The sequence below is a fragment of the Neovison vison genome, chromosome 11 (genome assembly GCF_020171115.1).
Source record: "Neovison vison isolate M4711 chromosome 11, ASM_NN_V1, whole genome shotgun sequence".
Taxonomy (NCBI): Eukaryota; Metazoa; Chordata; class Mammalia; order Carnivora; family Mustelidae; genus Neogale; species Neogale vison.
The window spans coordinates 112,277,389-112,296,223 of NC_058101.1; the positions used below are offsets into that span (position 1 = coordinate 112,277,389).

General features: G+C 40.0%; 1 protein-coding gene across 2 annotated transcripts in view; it reads left to right on the forward strand.

Moving 5' to 3' along the window:
* The window catches only part of UNC5C (unc-5 netrin receptor C), a 355,335-nt gene that overhangs the window by 314,546 nt on the left and 21,954 nt on the right, over positions 1-18,835 (forward strand). For both annotated transcript variants that reach the window (XM_044224455.1, XM_044224456.1), the window contains 3 exons: positions 2,404-2,491; positions 12,070-12,238; positions 15,401-15,634. In XM_044224455.1, the coding sequence (XP_044080390.1) occupies positions 2,404-2,491; positions 12,070-12,238; positions 15,401-15,634 (491 nt within the window). The remainder of the gene's footprint in view (positions 1-2,403; positions 2,492-12,069; positions 12,239-15,400; positions 15,635-18,835) is intronic.

Below are 18,835 nucleotides of genomic sequence, written 5' to 3' on the forward strand. Positions count from 1 at the left end.
GTCTGGAATCACAACCTTATTATGTGTAGTATATATATACTTTTTTCAGCTTATCATTTAGTTACCTGCTTCTAGAAAAATAAGTCTCATAATGGTCTTTCAAGGTGAATTTATGTTAGTGACTGATAATGTTTGATTAAATTTTAATATTTTTAAATCAGCAAGGAGTTTGTGTTTATTGGTCCTAAGAGGGCTAATGGATTCCTCTGTGAGTCTATCTTTGCTCTTTTGGACAAGACTAAGTATTTTGCAAATACAACAAAAAGGAACAATTTGATTGACCAAAGTCCTCATGTGGCATAAACAAATAATATAATGTGTAAATAGCCATAAGCCAAGTTCTGTATAGAACCAGTGGATCTGCAGATCTGAATATGAACTTGTCTTTGATTCTTTCTCTTATTCAGTCCCCCATTTCAATGCCTTGCCAATTTGTCACACCATCCCTTTAAAAGTATATTTTAATAAATTAAAACCCTTAATGGAATATCATTTTTCCTTTTATCTATACATTTTACATAGCTGAGATCATATATTATATATGTTTTTTCACCTTTTTCTCTTTAATTCTCATGCTAATGTATGCTCTTTGAAATCATGACTTAAAATACATTTTTTTAAAGTTTATCAAATAAATAGATCAAAATATGCTCTCTGGTTCCTTTATTCCTTGAACATGATATTACTCTCAAGGCAGCTTTTTTTTTTTTCATGATATTCACTGGATTCTACATTTCTTTCCCATTTCTACACCTGTCACTTTTTCATATATGAATTATTATAAAGGATTCTTAAGTAGAAAGGAGGAAGATAACATGTAGTAAACACTTTCTGTGTACTAGGCAGTGGTAATTTACAGGTATTATTTTACAGCAAGTTTCCTAACCTGTGTTGGGCCTTACTCTTACTACTTTACATTCACGGTTTTATTTCATTCCTAAAACATAACGGTACATTTTATTGTTCCCATTACAAAACATAAAAATACCAAGGGTCGGTAGGCCCATGTGTGGTCTTCCTGCATCCACTCTGTGCCTCAGCAAACACACCATTCTATACCCTAGATGCCATCCCACTTCCCACAGAACCACAGCCCTGATGTTAACTTTCCTTCTCAAGAAGGCCAAGACTCAACATTTTCAACCAGTCACACAAAGGCCTTTGAATAACTGTTCCTCCTTCACGCTCCAATCTTTATCCTTGAGACTTTCCAACACGGTCGGGCAAGTTTCCTTATTGCCCTCTGCTCATTCGGCATATTCCATTTCCTCGCTAATGAAATTATAAGTTACTCAAAGACAGGAACACTGTCTTTTACTTCTTGGCATTCCCCATTCTGCCAAACAGGATACTTGCCATGGTGCTCCATAAATTTTTAATGACCTGAAAAGAAACCCCATTGATTGGAATAAAATCGTGGAGACAAGTATCTTCAGGTTGCTGCCCAACCTGAATTATTCCTTGCGATGACACTGCGTGAGGCGGGCCTCTTCTTACAGTGTGTCCTCAGATGGCCATCATTGGCGTCCCCTAGCAGCTTACGAGAAGTACAAATTCTCTACGCCCCCTGAGTCAGAAACCCTGAAGGTGAGACCCAGTGATCTGGGTTTGAGCAAGTCTCCAGTTGATTCTGATACAAGCTCAAATTGCCAAGCAGCTGCTATAGGCCCTGTTAATTTAGAACAAGCTTGACCCCCACCCCCTATAAAATGGTATCAGTTAGCAACTACGTAAAAACTTGCTTGGCCTGCTGTGACTAAAAACTAGCAGTTGTCTGATCATTTCCTAGAGTTGTCCATGATGAAAGGAGTTCTTCACCAGCTATTATTCTGTTATGGCAAAACACTGATGCTAACCAGATATTTCAGTAATCAATGCTTTTTAAGTTCCACAGCTCTTGAAAACGTATTTTTATACCCAAATCTTTTTTGTTTGTTTGTTCTCATGAGGCATGAAAAGTTAGTTGTAGTCTAATCTACAGGGAAGATTACAATTTCCCTGACTTTGAATTTTGCGGGGATTTTTTTTCTTAAATTAGAAATGATGCATCATTACAGCTGTTTGAAATTTGAAGAGCGGTTGTTGGTTTTCCTCTCGTTTTACAAGGAAAACAACAGTGGAACCATCTGTCTATTCCTTAAATAAAACAAGAGTTTAAAAAATGACATCATTCCTTTGAGTAATTCCATAACAGTTCAGAGGGAGCTGTGGTAACAAACAAGGCCAATAAGGAAGGAAGGCAAGGCAGCTTTGAATATTTACATGTCTTTAGAGAAAAAGCAGGCTTGTGGCTACATGGCCACAAACTCTCCTCGTTCCCTTTCACTTGCTTCAAAGGCATTCTGTGAAGTTTCCTTTTGATTCATAGGTCTTATGTGACTGCTTTTCTCTTTTGCTATTCAGGAGTAAGCTTGCTGATTCCCGCTGGGGCCATTCCCCAAGGGAGAGTCTACGAAATGTATGTGACTGTACACAGGAAAGAAAATATGAGGTAAATATGCTTTTTCTGGTGCGCTTGACTTTATCAATGTCTGACCTGGAGGAGAATTGTGCAATCGAAAGAATAAACCCAACATATTTTTGTCTTGAGTGCCCTGCTTCCAACATAACCTTTTTTTCTCCTAGACCTCTAAAAGGTCAGCTTCTCTTTATCTTTGAAGCTTCAGACACTTTTGCAGATCTTGAGTATGGGCTGAGGGCCAGAGACCTTTTCTCAAGTGGACATGGGGCCATTATAGCTGAAAAAAAAAAAAAAGCCAGAAATGTGATCCATAGATTGTCTACAGAGATACGTGGGTAGACACAGAGACATCAGCTTCATGTGGCCTGGCTCAGGAATCCAGCCCTTTCCCATTATAGGGTCAAAGGCCACAGAGATTAGACAATCCCTTAACCTCTGACCTCCCACCCCCACATCAACCTGGTACTTTATCCTCACCTGCGGCTTCTTCTTTTCGTGATTCCCCCTAGCTTATGTGTTATCAACCTCCTTCTTGTGTTCAGCACTTACAAATTCTGTATCGAGCCTTTCTAAAGGGATCTAGGGTTGACTAAGCTAGATTGGATCATAAGGCTTTGTTTTGGATGTGTCCTAATCATAAAGATGAGGTGATTTTAAGTAAAAATAACAAGGGGGTTTAGAAGTCCTAAATACGATTTTCCGTCTGGCCTCTAACAATCTAACAAATGGTCTTTCTTGGTTAGTTCCCACATAAAACGCATGCACTAAATAGTGCTTGAAAGGCCTGATGGATTAAGGCTTCTGAAGTACACTGAGATCTTAAAATAAAAGACGTTGTTGAAATGAAGATCCTTACATGTAATTATCATTGTTTTTCCCAAGGGGAAAGGCATCGGCTCTTCGGTCCTGAGCTGCACATACAAAGCCTGAATGACAAATGTCGAACTGGGTTACCATTATAACGCATTACACCTTCTGTCTTCCCTCTCTTATCCTCAGAAAAACATCCATTTTCAGTCTTGTTCTTCAAAAGCTGAAAAGCTCTTTTATCATGCTCTCGGGTGGAGATATTGGCATTTATAATCTGCAGGACCCAAACATTTTTTTTCCTCAGGTGGTCTCCATCCACCTAGACAAACACTAGCCTGTCTAAGAAAATGGCAACGTTCCTTGAGCCTTATTCATGCCTTAAATTTGAGCAACAGAAAATTACTATAAGGCTCGTATTTACTCACATCAAATATTCATTTTCTTCATTCCCAAGGCAAAGTAACATTCACAGACCCACAGCGCGCCCTTCTTTTGCCGCAGGAGAAATGAAGAGCGGCAGTCTCTAAGATCCCTGTATCTGCGTTCTGTCTTCTTCCTCCTGTCCAAAGTCAAGGCTGGCACCACGTTCATCTATCCCTCCAGGCCTTGGCCAACATGACACTTTATTGAAATAGAAGTGAGGATTGGCTTGTGCTTTATGCTGAGAAGCAGGGGGGTGTTCGTGTCTCTTACCGTCCGTCTGACCACCACCATCAAGCCTGCCGGGGCTGCTCCGGGGGGTGCTGAAGCTTCAGTGTGTGTGCATTCACGCGCCTTGTAGGCTTTTCCCTCCCATGACATAGCCAGCACCCTGGCCAGAATAACGGCGCATTTTAAGAGTCTCATGCTCCACCGACTGAGCTAGCTGGGCGCCTATAATGGCGCATTTTAGATGAAAGAAAGAGAAAACAAAAAATTAGTAAAGATAGACACTTCTGCTTTGAGGTTCCTCTGCCTTTGACTCTAAAAAAAAGGAAACTATAAATCACCTCTCACTATCCCCACCACCTGAACTTAGGTACAGAGGGAATCACTCTGTTGAACTCAGTGCACATCAGAGAAGTTCTGTTTATAAAAATGAAGCTAGAGAAACCCCTGAAATCTCAAAAAGAAAATACACACAAGAGACCATGAATCGAGGCACAAACACAGGAAGATCCCCGTGACAAATAATGAGAAAGTCCTCTCTTCACTTCTTTTCTTGTTGTGAACAAGATGCATTTTTCTTGTAGAAGCACAGGGACAAGAATGTGTTTTAGGATATCTTAACAGCAGAAGACATAGTTCCATTTATTCACCCTACTTTTAATCTCATTTTTTTTTCCCTCACTACAACTCTGTGAGTTATGCTGAGTTCCAATTTAAAGATCAAAAAACTAGTGCCCCAGGGAAAACGAGTCACGAAGCTGAGCTTTCACAGTTAACAGCTGAGGGAAGGCAGAATTCACAGCCAGGTGATCTCACAACGAGGCTCTTCCGCTCTCTCACAAGCCATCCATCCCTCCTTTGTAGACAGCACGGAGGCACACCGAGCCTCTGCTCCTTCCTTAGGGCATTCTTGAACATACTTTCTTTCTACTGCTCACTGAGGACCCTTTCTATCCTCACGTGATCTGAGACAGAACTTCTAAGAGAAGACATTGGGAGGACATCAGGAGATATGAATGGTACTTCAACTCACTCGCAGGACAGTTTTGATCATTTTTGTCCATTCTCTTTCTCTCCGATTCCCTTTATTGCATCCCAAACTGGGTGTTTTTCCAGCTGGCTGGTATCCAGCTGGTCATCTGCTGATGTGAACTGTCTAAAGGGAGGCGTGAACTTAATTACATATGGCAGAGTGGATGTGACAAGGGGGCCTTATCATTACTGAATGTGCTCTAAGAGAGAGCCCTGAATGGCAGACTGAGCAGCCTAAATCAGCTGCAGAGATGGGACAAACTGTCTCTGACAAGGGGCAAAGCCGCAAGGCCGTGCTCGTGATTTCTACCTCTCCCGCTTTACAGATCTCGGGAGAGGCCGTGGAGACTCTGTTTCCCCCGTGGATACAATTTCCATGATTAATGGCACTAATGTGGATCTTTTTGCCTTGTATGCAGTAGCAGTTTAAAATAAAAACAAACAAACAAACAAAAAAAGACCAAGTCTGTCTCAGACTGAAATTTTGCTCTTTGTCATTTCTTATTGAAAAATAATCTGAATTCAAAATACCAAGGTTAATTTTCCCTTTCTATGTGTTCTGTCCTTGCTTAGCTTTTTTCTCAAAAGGCCAGGGAATCAACTTAGACATCCCAAATAGAAAGGTAAATAGAATTTTTTTGGTAAACTGTGGGGCCCACCACGAAAGGACTGTGAGCCGCCCAGTGATATGAGAATCACGGTGCATTTTAAAGATTGAACTGCTGAGGAAGGTAGGCTGGATGAGTTGGTGGAGGGAACAGGAAGACTCCCTGGAGGCTGGATGCCTGGCTGAGCTGTGAGGGCGTAGGGGAAGAAGCCAGGCCTGAGCCTGAGTCTGGAGGATGGAAAGGGAAATACATTTCAGGAGAAAATAAAAAAGATTTCACCACTGGTTAGAAGTGTTGCAGAAAAGTGACAAAATACAATATGAATATGTAGAAGCCTGGGGCACTGGGAAAATTGTGAGTGCAACTGGTTCAAGGAGGAAGGACAGATTCTGATTTTGATGTGGGTACTGTGTGCAGATAGGGATCTGTGATTAATGCTGGAGATATAGTCCGGGAGTCACCAGGGTGTGGAGCCTCTGAGGGGGAAAACGATGCAGAGGCAGAAAGAAGAGAACAGGGGAGAGATCTTTGGGAAACATTCCTATTTAAGGTTTGGGTGTGATGAGCTAAGCTAAACAGAACACATAAGGATAAGGCAGATAAACACAGAGTTTGCATCTGGCATGGTAAGGAATACAGAGCAGCTCCTCAGTGAATGTTTCTGAATGGAAAAATGAATGATTGTAAGTGTTATGGAGAAAAAATCAAAAGTAAAGAGAATTTCAATATGGTGAAGTGGTTGACACGGTTGACACAGGTATCATTGAAAGTAAAATGTAAAGAAAGAGAATAATGCAAGAAATCACTGGTATTGTCGGGGGCCAGACATTGGTGGCCTTTAGAAGTTTTTCAAAGGATGAAATCCCGGTTGAGAAGGGTTCACAGTGTGAGTTAGTGGTGAGACAATGTAAACTGTTATATATAGGTGCTGAGGATAAATAATTAAACAGTATGTTAGGATGGAGGGCCAAAATTCTGTTACATAAGTAATCGTATAGCAGAAAGTTTTCATTTCTTCAAGATGTTTTTGGAACTTGGCAAAAGAATAGTTGACATTATTATTTCTTGGAGAAACTCAATGATATTCCCCTTTTGAGTCCTCAAGCTCTTATTTCAACATACAGCTGTATGAAGGCTATAGGTATAGGGGGAAAAGAGTGGAGTCCAGGTATATTTAAATCTTATTCTCTCACTGTTCTCCACAGTGTTCACATACTGCAGTCCTACTTATAAAGAAATGGTTCAAGGTGAGTTATGAAAACACAGTCTTTACAATGAGAGGAAAAAATGGTAAATAAGTGGATGAAAAAAATGAAAAAATGAGAAAAAGTAAGATTTGAAAAGATAACAAAGTCAGGTGAGCAGTCAAAAGTATAAAACATTTCGTGTGATTCCCAGTGTATTTCCTGGTACTAGGTCATGAATTTACTATTCCAAAGTTTTCAAGAGGGGAATGTGATAAGTTTCAAAATCCGTGTGTCCATGAGGAAAAATACGCCCAAAAGAAGTTCATGTATTTCTCCTTTCATTCCACATAAAGAAGACATTTTTTCTTTGTTAATACAATGAACAACATCCTTAAAATAAAGACAGCAATGAGTTTTCACAGGGCTCCTTCTGTTAGTGTCCCTCCATGTTAGTAGATGGTATAAGGTCCAAGTATAAATGCAGTAAAATAATTCCACAAGGATTCATCAGTTCAGTCAGAGCATAATACTTCGCTGTTCTGGCTTCATCCAGGGATAGATTCTGGCTTGATAGGGAAATGGTAGCAAGCCCTTCAGAGCGGCTTCCGTAATTTTTTTTTTTCCTCAATTGAGCTTTTGATAGCAAGTGAGTTATAAATTCCCTGTCAGATACCCAGAGTGCAAATATTTCAAGTTGCCAGTTATATGTGAAACCGTATGCTTCAAAAGGCAGCTGAGTCTTGGGTGGGATTGTCATCCTGAGGGACCTGACAAAAGACATGTATGTTAATAGAAGGCATCTTGTCTCCACAGAGGTGGAAGGAGACAGATTCTCTCCAAGAAGTAATGTTGAGCTTGCTCTAGCAAATAGGCAAAAAAAAAAAAAAAAGTCTCAAGGCCCTAAACCCAGATAAACCACCCAAAACACACCACTCTGTGAAAAAAACTAAATCACTTGTGCTTGAAATCTAGCTTTGCCTGTTACTAGTTTTGAGGCCGTAGGCAAGTGTGTTAATATCTCTAGATTTCAGTTTCCTCTTCCTGAAAAAGAAGTAAAATAAATACTTATCCTAAGTCCCTTCCAGGTGTGCCATGAGCAGCAAGTGCAATTGCTTTTATGAAAGTTTTGTAAATTATGCCCTTCTGTGTAGAAGTTCTCCTCACTTGATAACAGCAAGCAAGGGATGAGAAAAATCTTTCTGACAGGAAACTCAAACTCCTCTCTGAGGGGCTTTGTCCCAGAGGCTTCAGAATGCACCCAGCATTTACCATATTATTCTCGCTGGACATTGAAAAGCCTTGAAAACTTTAATTATTGTTCCTTACTGACTTTTGACTTAATTGCTGCTTCTGCAGCTGATTTTTGCTCTGTGTTCATTTCCATGTCATCTGCAGTTCATTTTGAGAGAATGTTCGCTGAAGTATCTCAGGTAACATGTGTGACATAAGGGGTGGAGCCCACTGCAAAAACATGAGTCAGGCTTATTTATATGTATTTTCTACTAGTTTTGTTCTGTGTATTTTATTATCCTCTCTTCATGTAAAGAAAGGAACTGTGGACTTAAACGTTCTGACCTTTGGTTTCACACAGTTAAATCTTTAATCTTCCCTAGGTCACTGCTTCCATATATGCTTGGAAACGTTTCCAATTTCAACACTACTTCTTTCATCTTGAAAACAGAAAGATTCTTATCATTATTTCTTCTTTGTTTTTCATTCCCCATCATGAATTCCGCTTCACCACTTCCCTATTCATTACATTCTTGCACCTCAGTGGGTTAATAAATTCTTTTGACACCTACTGCCCCTTCCTTCCCTTGCTATCCCTCCTCCAAGAATGGTGCCCATCAATATTGCATGCCAGGGGTGTGCTTGGAGAGTACGGGTCTGACAGCTCCCCAACCCAGCAGGGAGGCTGCTCCCTTCTGTTCCAACTCAGTGATGAGAAGAACCCCTCCTCTTTCTGCCTCAAGCACCGGCTGCTAACAGCAGACTGAGAGACAGATGTTTCCAATCTCCAACTATATTGCAAGGACCACTTGAAATGGATTCCACTTAAATCTCCTTCCTTAAAAGTTTCATGCTCACTTCTCAAGGTACACTTGTAACTGAAAGGTAAGAGTAGTGCTCACAAAAATGTAGTCACTGGTATTTTTTTTTTTCCATCATGGTGGAAAAAGTAGAATTAGCAAGAATAAAGCTACTGCTTAGGACAGATAGTATAATATTAACTATGCCACAGTGAGACCAGAACTTCACCCATGTACTAAGAGAATGAATTTCAGAGTAGAAGGAAGGAAGAAAAACTGGGTTAAAGGGAAATGAAAACTAAGGGGTAAAGGGGATAGTAAAGACTTCTTAATAATTGTATTACTCCAAAAAATACATTTATTCCAAAAAATACATTTCTAAGTACTTTGATAATTTAGATTTAATAAAACTGTGTCATTATTCATTCAAGATAGAAAGATGGCAAAGACTAAAAGGAGATAAAAAGTATTTTTATTTTCTAAATAGGAAGAAAGAAAAGCCATAAGTTAGTGAGATCCTTGCAAAATTTTAGAATTAGATAACCAAGTCTTACCAAGGAGAAAATATGTCAAAAGGATAATAATTGTCAAGAGCTAAGGACTCTCAAGGATTTTTCTTTACCATAGCTGCCACAGTTCTGTGGATGTTGATAGATGACACAAGACTCCTGGGTCAGAGACAAAGGACAGTTTGTTACTCACAGCAGTAGCACAATCAAGAGTTTTACCATTTTTATGCCAAGCCCTAACACCTCAGTTCCAAAAGGGAAAAGCAGAGAAAATCACATGATATCTACCTACTCATTGGTTGCATTCCAGGAAGGACCTCTAGCTTAGAAGAACTTGAGTTTTTTATAATAGGAAGTAGACATGTTTGCCATTTGCTCTAAAAATAAGTAGTATCTTTATCTTCCAAGGTGATTGCTATATAGTTGTCTTGAAAAGACATACAGAAACATGAAAGATCCATGGAGAATTGTCTTCCAAGTATATGTGTTCCAAATACACACACACAGATATATATATATATATATATATATATATATATCAGCTGCCATCATTCATTGAGTGTTAAATTAGGGTGAACTATAGATATAAGCTAACTTCTAGATTATTTAGTAGTTAATATATTAACCATAAACAAAGAAAAAAATCTTAAAGGAAAATCCATCTTAAGTGACCATCACAATTATAAGGGAATTTGATATGTCCACTATAATATCCATGTGAATAAAATGGAAAGGTGTGAATCGGACAATGTATCTTTTAACTGGTTTATATTTGGCTAAACCAACAAATTCAGATTATTGATGTCAGACTGGAGAGTCTTCGAGTAGTATTTTTGAAAAGGTCTTTGCCATATTTTTGTACTACAATGCTATCAATGATTGGAACGAGACCATAAATGGCAGGCAAATTAGATTTAAAGTGGCTAAAAGACTGGAATATTTGGCTGATATTTGGAAGGCAGCTATGCTCACCACTATACCACCAACGCTATTTGGCTGATATTTGGAAGAAAGACAGCATTAAGAAATAGATGACCTGAAATTTTCTCTGAATCTTAAGGTGAAATTAAATTGCTAAATACAAATTTCTGTACATAGGTTCAAAAACCATCACTGCAACCACAAAACTATAGACTTAGCCTAAGAGCCTTTCATGTTAGGAATACACTGAGTGGTTAGCTTTAACAAATTACTTGATCTTCTTGGGGTTCCATTGCCTCATTTTATAAAGGAGATGCTTAACCATATTATCTCCATCTTTCTATGTAACTGAAGCCTGCAATAATATTTATAAATAATTACTTGACTGAGAATAATCTAAGGCAACAGTTCAGTGAGGCATTTATACAACTACATATTCCAAGTCAAGGAAAATAGTTGCCTACTACGCTGGCTACGTAAGCATAATATTCATTTCCAGATGCACAGCTTGGTGAAGACATTGGAATACTAACAGACATCTATATAAAAGTGAAGATAGAAATATGGGGAGATATCTGGAAACCATCCTTTTCTAGTTGAAGTTCAAAAATTGAGGCTATTTGGTCTGAAATAAAGAAGAGTTTCAGAGGCATCATAACAATCTCTAAATATTTGAAAGGCTCTAATGCAAAAGTGGAGAGAAAGCAGGCCAAAGATATGTGAAGAGAAGTGCCAGGAAGGCAAATTGCATTTATCCTAAGAACTTTCTTTAGATATGAATTGGTAATAGATGAGATGTCCCTCAGTAGGAGTGGAGTACAATTTTGAATGTGTTTGAAGCACTATCCATATGTCAGCATATTGTAGAGGGGTTCCTACTTTGAATGGACGGTGGTGCTTGCTGACCCCAAGGGCCCTGCCTCCTCTGGAACTCTGAGTTCGAGAGTTCTTAGCCACACTCTTCTGACAGAGTAGTTATGAGTATTATTGTTCAGAAGGCATTGGCTTTAGTCCCAGTGCTAGCACTTGTTAGCTGTAAGACTTTGAGCGATCTATTCAATAATTTGGAACTACTGCTCACATATCAACTGATACCTTGGGTTACTCTTTCCTTTTGTTTGTTGATTACACTCATGTTAGGGAAAGGTCTTAAGACAATTTTTAAAAATGTGGAAATAAAGAATTTGATCTTTGAAGTTCTTTCCACCCAGAGTCTCTGAGTATGAAGTATACAAGTAGATTTCATTTTAAATTCTAGAACTATAGAATACAGTTCTATATTCTCTCTGGTCATATTTGAAAGCATGAATCTGCTCTACTAGCCTAGATTATTCCTGAAAGTCATTTGGAAGTTTAGCTCTAGGGTGTCCTTACTCTGAAGTGATTTTTTTTTTTAAGTATTTCTCAAGTTAGGTCCTAAAAAAATAAAAGTATGTAAAACCCTGTGAGAGCAGTGGCAAGTATTATCAAAAAAGATGGTTATGTAATCTCCCAAGGACTCTGTTCCTTCTTGTTCCATCCTAAAAGTATTGGTACATGAATTCAGAGGAAATTACCAGAGGCAGACCTGTGTCTGGGGGAAGGAGATCAAAGAGATAACTGGCTGATTCACTGTTACCATAAATATCTCCAGTCATGAAGATTAAATAAAGTCTTGGTATAAAGGACATTTCTTCCCATTTAATTCTCCCTCTCCCTCCAACCAAAAAAAAAAAAAAAAAAAAAAAAAAACAAAAACAAAAAACATTAAAAACTCCCAAGAAGAAACAATTTGTAAAACTTCAGATCTGAAAACCTCAATGAGTACGTAGTAAGTGGATGCTATGCAAATGTCACTGATGCCAATCTCTGCTCTTCTCCTAGGCCACCCATGGAAGACACCCAGACACTCTTGACCCCTGTGGTGAGCTGTGGGCCTCCTGGAGCTCTGCTGACCCGCCCTGTCATTCTCACCATGCATCACTGCGCAGATCCCAATACTGAAGACTGGAAGATACAGCTCAAGAACCAGGCAGCACAGGGACAGTGGGAGGTGAGCATCCATTAGGATAAAGACGGAACACAAGAAAAAATCATGCAAACAAACTGGAGTAATTATGGGAAGTTTTTTATTTTGAAAGCAGAACATGAATTGAATTTTAGTTTACACTCAAAAGAAGAGAGAGAGGGGAAGAAAGTGTATGAGATGAAGGGAAGGAGGGAGAGAGATGGGTTCCTGAATGCTCTATCTACTGATGGGTAGGCACAAAGAAAATGGTGGTCAAGCATTTGCTAACTCCTAGGGGAAAGTATATTTGAGAGTCTTACACAAGTCCCTGTTGGAACATACATACTATGTTTTAGGATAGGAAACATCTATATACTTTTGAAATTTGCAGGTAGAAAAACATTGCACCTGAGTCAGAAAATGGTAGACATTGTAGACCCATACAGGGAATATAGTTCTTCTGAACTGAACTTGGGAAAACAGAAAGGGTGCCTCTCCTAAGCTCTGCTAGAATGAAGAACACCTGTGGTGTCTTGGCTGTCTGTGGTGATTCCCATCATAACTTCCTAAGGCTAGTGCCTTAAACAGATCCTGTTCTTCACATAATAATTCTTCAATTAGCACCCGAAGTTACAAACAAAAGAATTTGTTAGATTTACCATGAAGATTTTATACCCAGTAACTAAAAACAAAACCAGCTTGCATATTTTCATGTCATCCCTTGAAAAGACAGTATCTGTTGTTTAGGTGGGAAATTGCCCACTTAAACATTACATTTTAGAATATTCCAAAGAAGGCATATTTCAGGAATATGTTCATCAAAAAATGTCTAATAGTTTTGAAAGCTACCCCTGTATTTTTGTGTAATCATTACAAAGCATCCAACCTATATATTATATACTTTGTGATTACTTGTGGTATTTTTCTTTTAGGAAAGAAATTTTTAGAAAAAAATGTACATAAAGAGTAAAGCCTTTAATATTATAGGAAAAAGTAGTATTACAATTAGAAAGGCATCCCTGGGATTACTATAATTTCCTTCTTAAGGACATGTTCTCTTGGCCATATGAGGGGATCACTCCTTGCCAGAGGACCGAAAATCCGAAACTAAAGTCTAAGTGTATGCTTTATGTTAAATTATGACCAGACTTAGCCAAACCTAACTTCTAGTCCATTTAAGCTTGAAATGATTTATCTCGAAAACATCCCAAAGTCTTAATCTCAAGTGATTCTGAATTGTTTGCATAACACTCTGCTTGATACCCTATTACCTTATTTCTGGACTTCAGTAATAACAGTAACAACAACAACAAAACGAAACAAAGAAATAAGAAGAGTAGAACAGGGCGATGCTTAAGAATGCACTCTTAGACCTGCGGCAGGGACAGGGTGCATCTTTATTCTCTACTATGTCTTACTGGGGGCTTTCTGTGACATGCTTCATGGATTTGTTTCAAGGATTGCCCTCACCCTGCTGGAGGGGAAAAACAAAACTTATTTTCAGGTGTCCTTTTGGGCTAAAATAAACTTGAAGGTACTGAGTTTCTTTCTCTCTTTGCCGGTGCGGTTTGAGCTTCATCTTTGAGGATAGGCACAGTTGAAGAAATGATTTCGTGGATGGCATTACCCCCCCACCACTGTCGTTCAGATGATGTTGCAAGGCCTAGCTAATAAACAACCACCCGAGGTGGCAACTTATTTCATATCTTTGTTCAGCCCCAGAGACTCAATTTATGATGACACATTCATTCATTTTTTTTGACAAATAGCTATTTGCTCCCCATGATCCAGGCCCACTGAGCTGCTGTGGGAATCAAAGCAGATGTAGTTCCTGCCTCTGTGGAGAGAAAGTAGCCTAATGGGGAGGCAGAATCAGGCCCACGCATGTATTTTATTTCTCCCACATGGAGTTTTCTTTTAAATTTGAATTAATTAAAAGTTGGAAAATTTCACATGAAAAATGTGAACTTCCAGCTTCTCTTGAAAAATTCAGGGTGGTTTTCTCACTGAGTCTGCATGTCTGCATAGTTGTGACGAGCTGAGCCCAGTAGAGGCTGAGCTCTTTAGACAGGCTTGTGCTCCACTTTGCCCCAGTCTCCCCCACTCCCTATTGTCTTCTGCCCTACCTGCTTCACAAGTTTCTATTACCTGGCTGCCCTGAGATGCATGCGGAATTTTGACCCTTGGTTTATAGGTCCTACACTTGGCCTTTCAGATGATTTTCTTCTGTGGCCTGAGTCATTTGCATAAATCAAAACTTAGTTGAGTTTGTAACTATTTTAACAGTATTCAGCACTTCCATTTATTTTTATTTCTTGTTAAATATTTTCAAAAGCTGAAAGGATAGGCTGTTTTACCAGAGAAAAACTTAGTATTGAGCTTGCTATATTGTACTTTCTCTAGGGTCTAGCAGCCCAGATTACTGAGAAAAAGCAGTGTTCAATTGCTTTGAAAAGTAATTGACATGGGACGCCTGGGTGGCTCAGTGGGTTAAGCCGCTGCCTTCGGCTCAGGTCATGATCTCAGGGTCCTGGGATCGAGTCCCGCATCAGGCTCTCTGCTCAGCGGGGAGCCTGCTTCTCTCTCTCTCTCTCTCTCTCTCTCTGCCTGCCTCTCCATCTACTTGTGATTTCTCTCTGTCAAATAAATAAATAAAAAATCTTTAAAAAAAAAAAAAAAAGAAAAGTAATTGACAGGTGAGTTTGGGAAAACAGAGTAGAATGGTGTTGCATAATTCCTTAATTTCTGTAAACCCTTTTGAACCCCTAGATTTTTAGGGAAAACTTACTACTCTATAATGACATTGAAGTAAAACAGTACTTCTAGATTCAGTCAGACCCTTAGAGATTAAAACATTAAATTCTCAGAAATCGGTAATAAACTCAGGTGCACTGAAATTAAGAGGATAATTCATGAATTTCTTTTGGAATTTTATGTCGATTCCAGTAATGTAGACTCGCAGATGGAAAAAAAAATGCTAAATAGGGGACATCTAAATAAAAAATATTAGCAATATGAAGGCTAGAGCAAGGGAGACAATGATTAAGAATGGAAATAGGGTATAATAAAGCCGAAGAAAGGGGAAAAAAAAAAAAAACAGGGAAAAGGATGATCACACTCGCAGAAGAGATGGGGCTGTGCCTGCCTGGCTGCCAGTGTGGCAGCCCGCAGTGGCTCAGTCACGGCTCCTTTCATCCTTTCCTTCAGGATGTGGTGGTGGTTGGGGAGGAGAACTTCACCACCCCCTGCTACATTCAGCTGGATGCAGAGGCTTGCCACCTCCTCACGGAGAACCTTAGCACCTATGCCCTGGTTGGGCAGTCCACCACCAAAGCTGCTGCGAAGCGCCTGAAGCTGGCCATCTTCGGGCCACTTTGCTGCTCCTCTCTGGAGTACAGTGTTCGAGTCTACTGTCTGGACGATACGCAGGATGCCCTGAAGGTACATCCCTCCTGCCAAACCTCCTCCTCTCCCTTCACACCAAAGCCAACATGTGGTGGGGTGGAGCACACCCAGAGAAGGGGTGTGTTTGTGTGTGTGCGTGGTGTGTGTGTGTGTGTGTGTGTGCACGCCCAATGTGTGAACCTAAGCGTCTAGCCCCAAAAGATGCAGTTGGGGGAAAAAAAAAAGACATTTCTCTTAGGCCATGCTGATAAATGAGTGGTTTCCATTCTGCTGATTCCTCCCAAGGGCTACTTTTGTTTACCTTCCTTGATTTCCTTTAATGAAAAATTTAGAAGAAGTAGAAGAATTTGGCAACGAGATGTGGATGGTAAATAATGTGCTTCCATGTTTATCTCAGCTGTGTGCTTCCTATAAAAGGAATTGGCGTAATTGCTCACACTGTATGTTCCTCTTGTGTGCCACTTCATTTATATGCTTTCCCATTCTTTTTATGAGGACTGTGAGGAAAAGGGTTAGCATTTGACAACAGGCTGCTGCTTTGCAGAATAAATGAGCTTAATTCCTGGTGCTATTATTGCGATTCATTTTATCCCATTTGAAGCTTTAAAGGATAGAGTGGCTTTGAAGAAGTTATAATCTAGAAGGAGGAATAAAAGAAGTCTGCCAAGGACGGGGAGACAAGTCAGAGTCCGATAAATGCTAGAGAAGAATGCAAAGTTCTACGGGAGGCAGTTCAGGAGAGGTGTGGGCATAGTATCATTTTTAGGACATGTGGAAAAGAGATGATATTTAAAATTGGCCCAAATGAAAGGGAGGGTTTGACCAGCATCATGAGAAAAAAATACAAAATACCAAGGTGAAGAGAACAGCGGGAAGAAACACAGAGGGAACAGTAAATACAGACTTCATATGAGCATACTATTTCCGGGAAGCCCGGAATGATACATAGGAGTTTTATTGAGTGAACCTCAACTGCCAGAGAGAGGAGTTGAGACTCAGCACCTTGAGTTACTGGAGAGCCAGTGGACAGATTACCACCAGTGAAAGATGTGATTGGAAATATACATTGGAAATATTAGTCTGACATCAGTGAAAAGATAGTGTCAAGAAGAAAAGTGTGGTAGATCTGGGCGGAGGATGGAGGAGTGAGAAGAAGGGAATGAGTTGTGGAAGGATCTATAGGAACTCCTGTGGGACCTGGTGACCCACAGTGCATGGGCGGAGCAGAAGATCGGAGGTGCCTCTAAGTAACAGCAGACGTTTTGGGGCAGGTAGCTCTAGGGTGTGGACATGGTGACTTTGCTTTGAGAAATATCAAACTAGAGTTTTGCCTTAGACATCAGGACGACGATGCCCAGGGACAGTTAGAAATCCAGGTGTGGCTTTCTGGACAGAGAGCAGATCCTGAAGTAGAGACTCAGGAATGAATGATGTAATATTGATATGTGTCATCCCTTTAATCAGGGAGACTATCAACAGAGAGCAGAGGGATAAGACAAGCAACCTCGTTGAAAATAACAAGCATTACCAAGAGCTCCCTATGCGCTGGGCATGATTCTAAATGCTTATTAACTCATTTAATCATTACGGCAACCCTGTAAGATACCATTAACCCCATTTTTCAGATGTTCAATTCAGGGCAAAGAAAAATTAAGTAAATTGTTCTAGGGCACACAACCATTGAATGGAGAAAGCAGGCTTCAAGCCCAGGCAGCTGGCTGCAGGCTAGATCCTCGCCACTCCCCCTCTGTAAGGTGAGTTGCTGGAAGAGCCACACCCTAAACACAGGGGACAATGGGGAGCCCTGCCTTTGCAGGGGGTGAGCAAGGGCAGCCAGCAGAGGGAGCTATAGAAGATGAGAAGCCGGAGGAGGAAGAGGAGACATGGAAGAAAAAATGTGTCAAGGAAACCAAGGGAAGAATTTTTTTTCTACACATCAAAGTATTTCCTTCTGGAATTTCCATCCAGAAAGTAGTTCTGGGTCATGAAAGCAGAGTGTGGCAGGTTGGGTCCACCGAGAGGAAGAGGCACAGGATCTATTTTTGATGGGTGACCTTGTAACAGTTTGTGATGTTGAATAAATGATAGGAAAGCGCAGCTGTGGTGTCCAGCTTATGGTTCTTTCTTTGACATTCCTTGCAGATGTGCTGCTTCTAAGGCCCTGTCAGGATAGAAATCATCCTAGGCTTAAATTCTGCAGAGGGAAAACTGTATTTGTAGTGGAGCTGTGGGATCTGATTAAGGCAAATCTTTTAACCATTCTGAGAAAAATCATTGTAAAAAGCACACTTTGGAGCTCTACATTATATCTGAAATGTTTGATACACGTATTTTATATTCCTTCACATAGTTCTCATACTTAGGTACTCTCGACCTTTCTTCCCAAGAGAAACACACAAATCTGTGCAAGAAAAGGTAGTAATTCAATAAAATAATTTTAATTGTTTTAATTGGTGAAAAGAAATGCAAATGGCCAACACTGAGAAAGACTGACAAACAGGTTTAAGCAGTAAACACAACCCAGGAGCAGTTTGCATCATGGTCAGTGCTTTCCAAATAGACATTTATAAATTCTCAGCATCTGGAGATCCAGCACTTAGCCTGAAACAAATATGAATAATGGATAAGGCTTTCCTGCACCTCATGGCCTTTTAATAATGTAAAAATACCAAAATCCTAGTTAGAGGTAAACGGTCTAGCCGACATACTGAAGAGACAATTAGTTCGGTCCCAGAAACGCTGCCTAACATCCGTGCTTGAATTGGAACCTTGGGGCTGATTTTTAGAAAGGCCTTTTCTTACCTGAATTCTGCTATCTTGGCACCCTGCCTGCCAGGGCTCCCCACCAGTCTCTGCCATCTCCCTGCTTCTCTAACGCCCATCGCCTAGAAATACGACCTTTCCAAACACCTCTTCCTCCTTCGGGCCCACCGGCTCCCCCCTCCCCACTCTCATCCTTCCTCAATCAGTAGTTCTCCAGCCCGGCACAGAAGACTCAGTTGGAGAAGCTTCAAAAAAAGACTTGCTTAAAAAAAGAAAAAAAAGAAAAAAAAAAAAAAAAAAAAGACTTGCTCCGGGCTCCCAACCCGAAGGTTTCGACCTAATTGGTATGGGTATTGGGACTTTTCTTTGCGCACTCTCCGGGTTATTCTTTTGTGCATCTAAGATTAAGAACTGTTCGCCTTAACACCTGCACAGATCTTTCTGGAACTTTAATCCTACTAAGGACAAACTTCC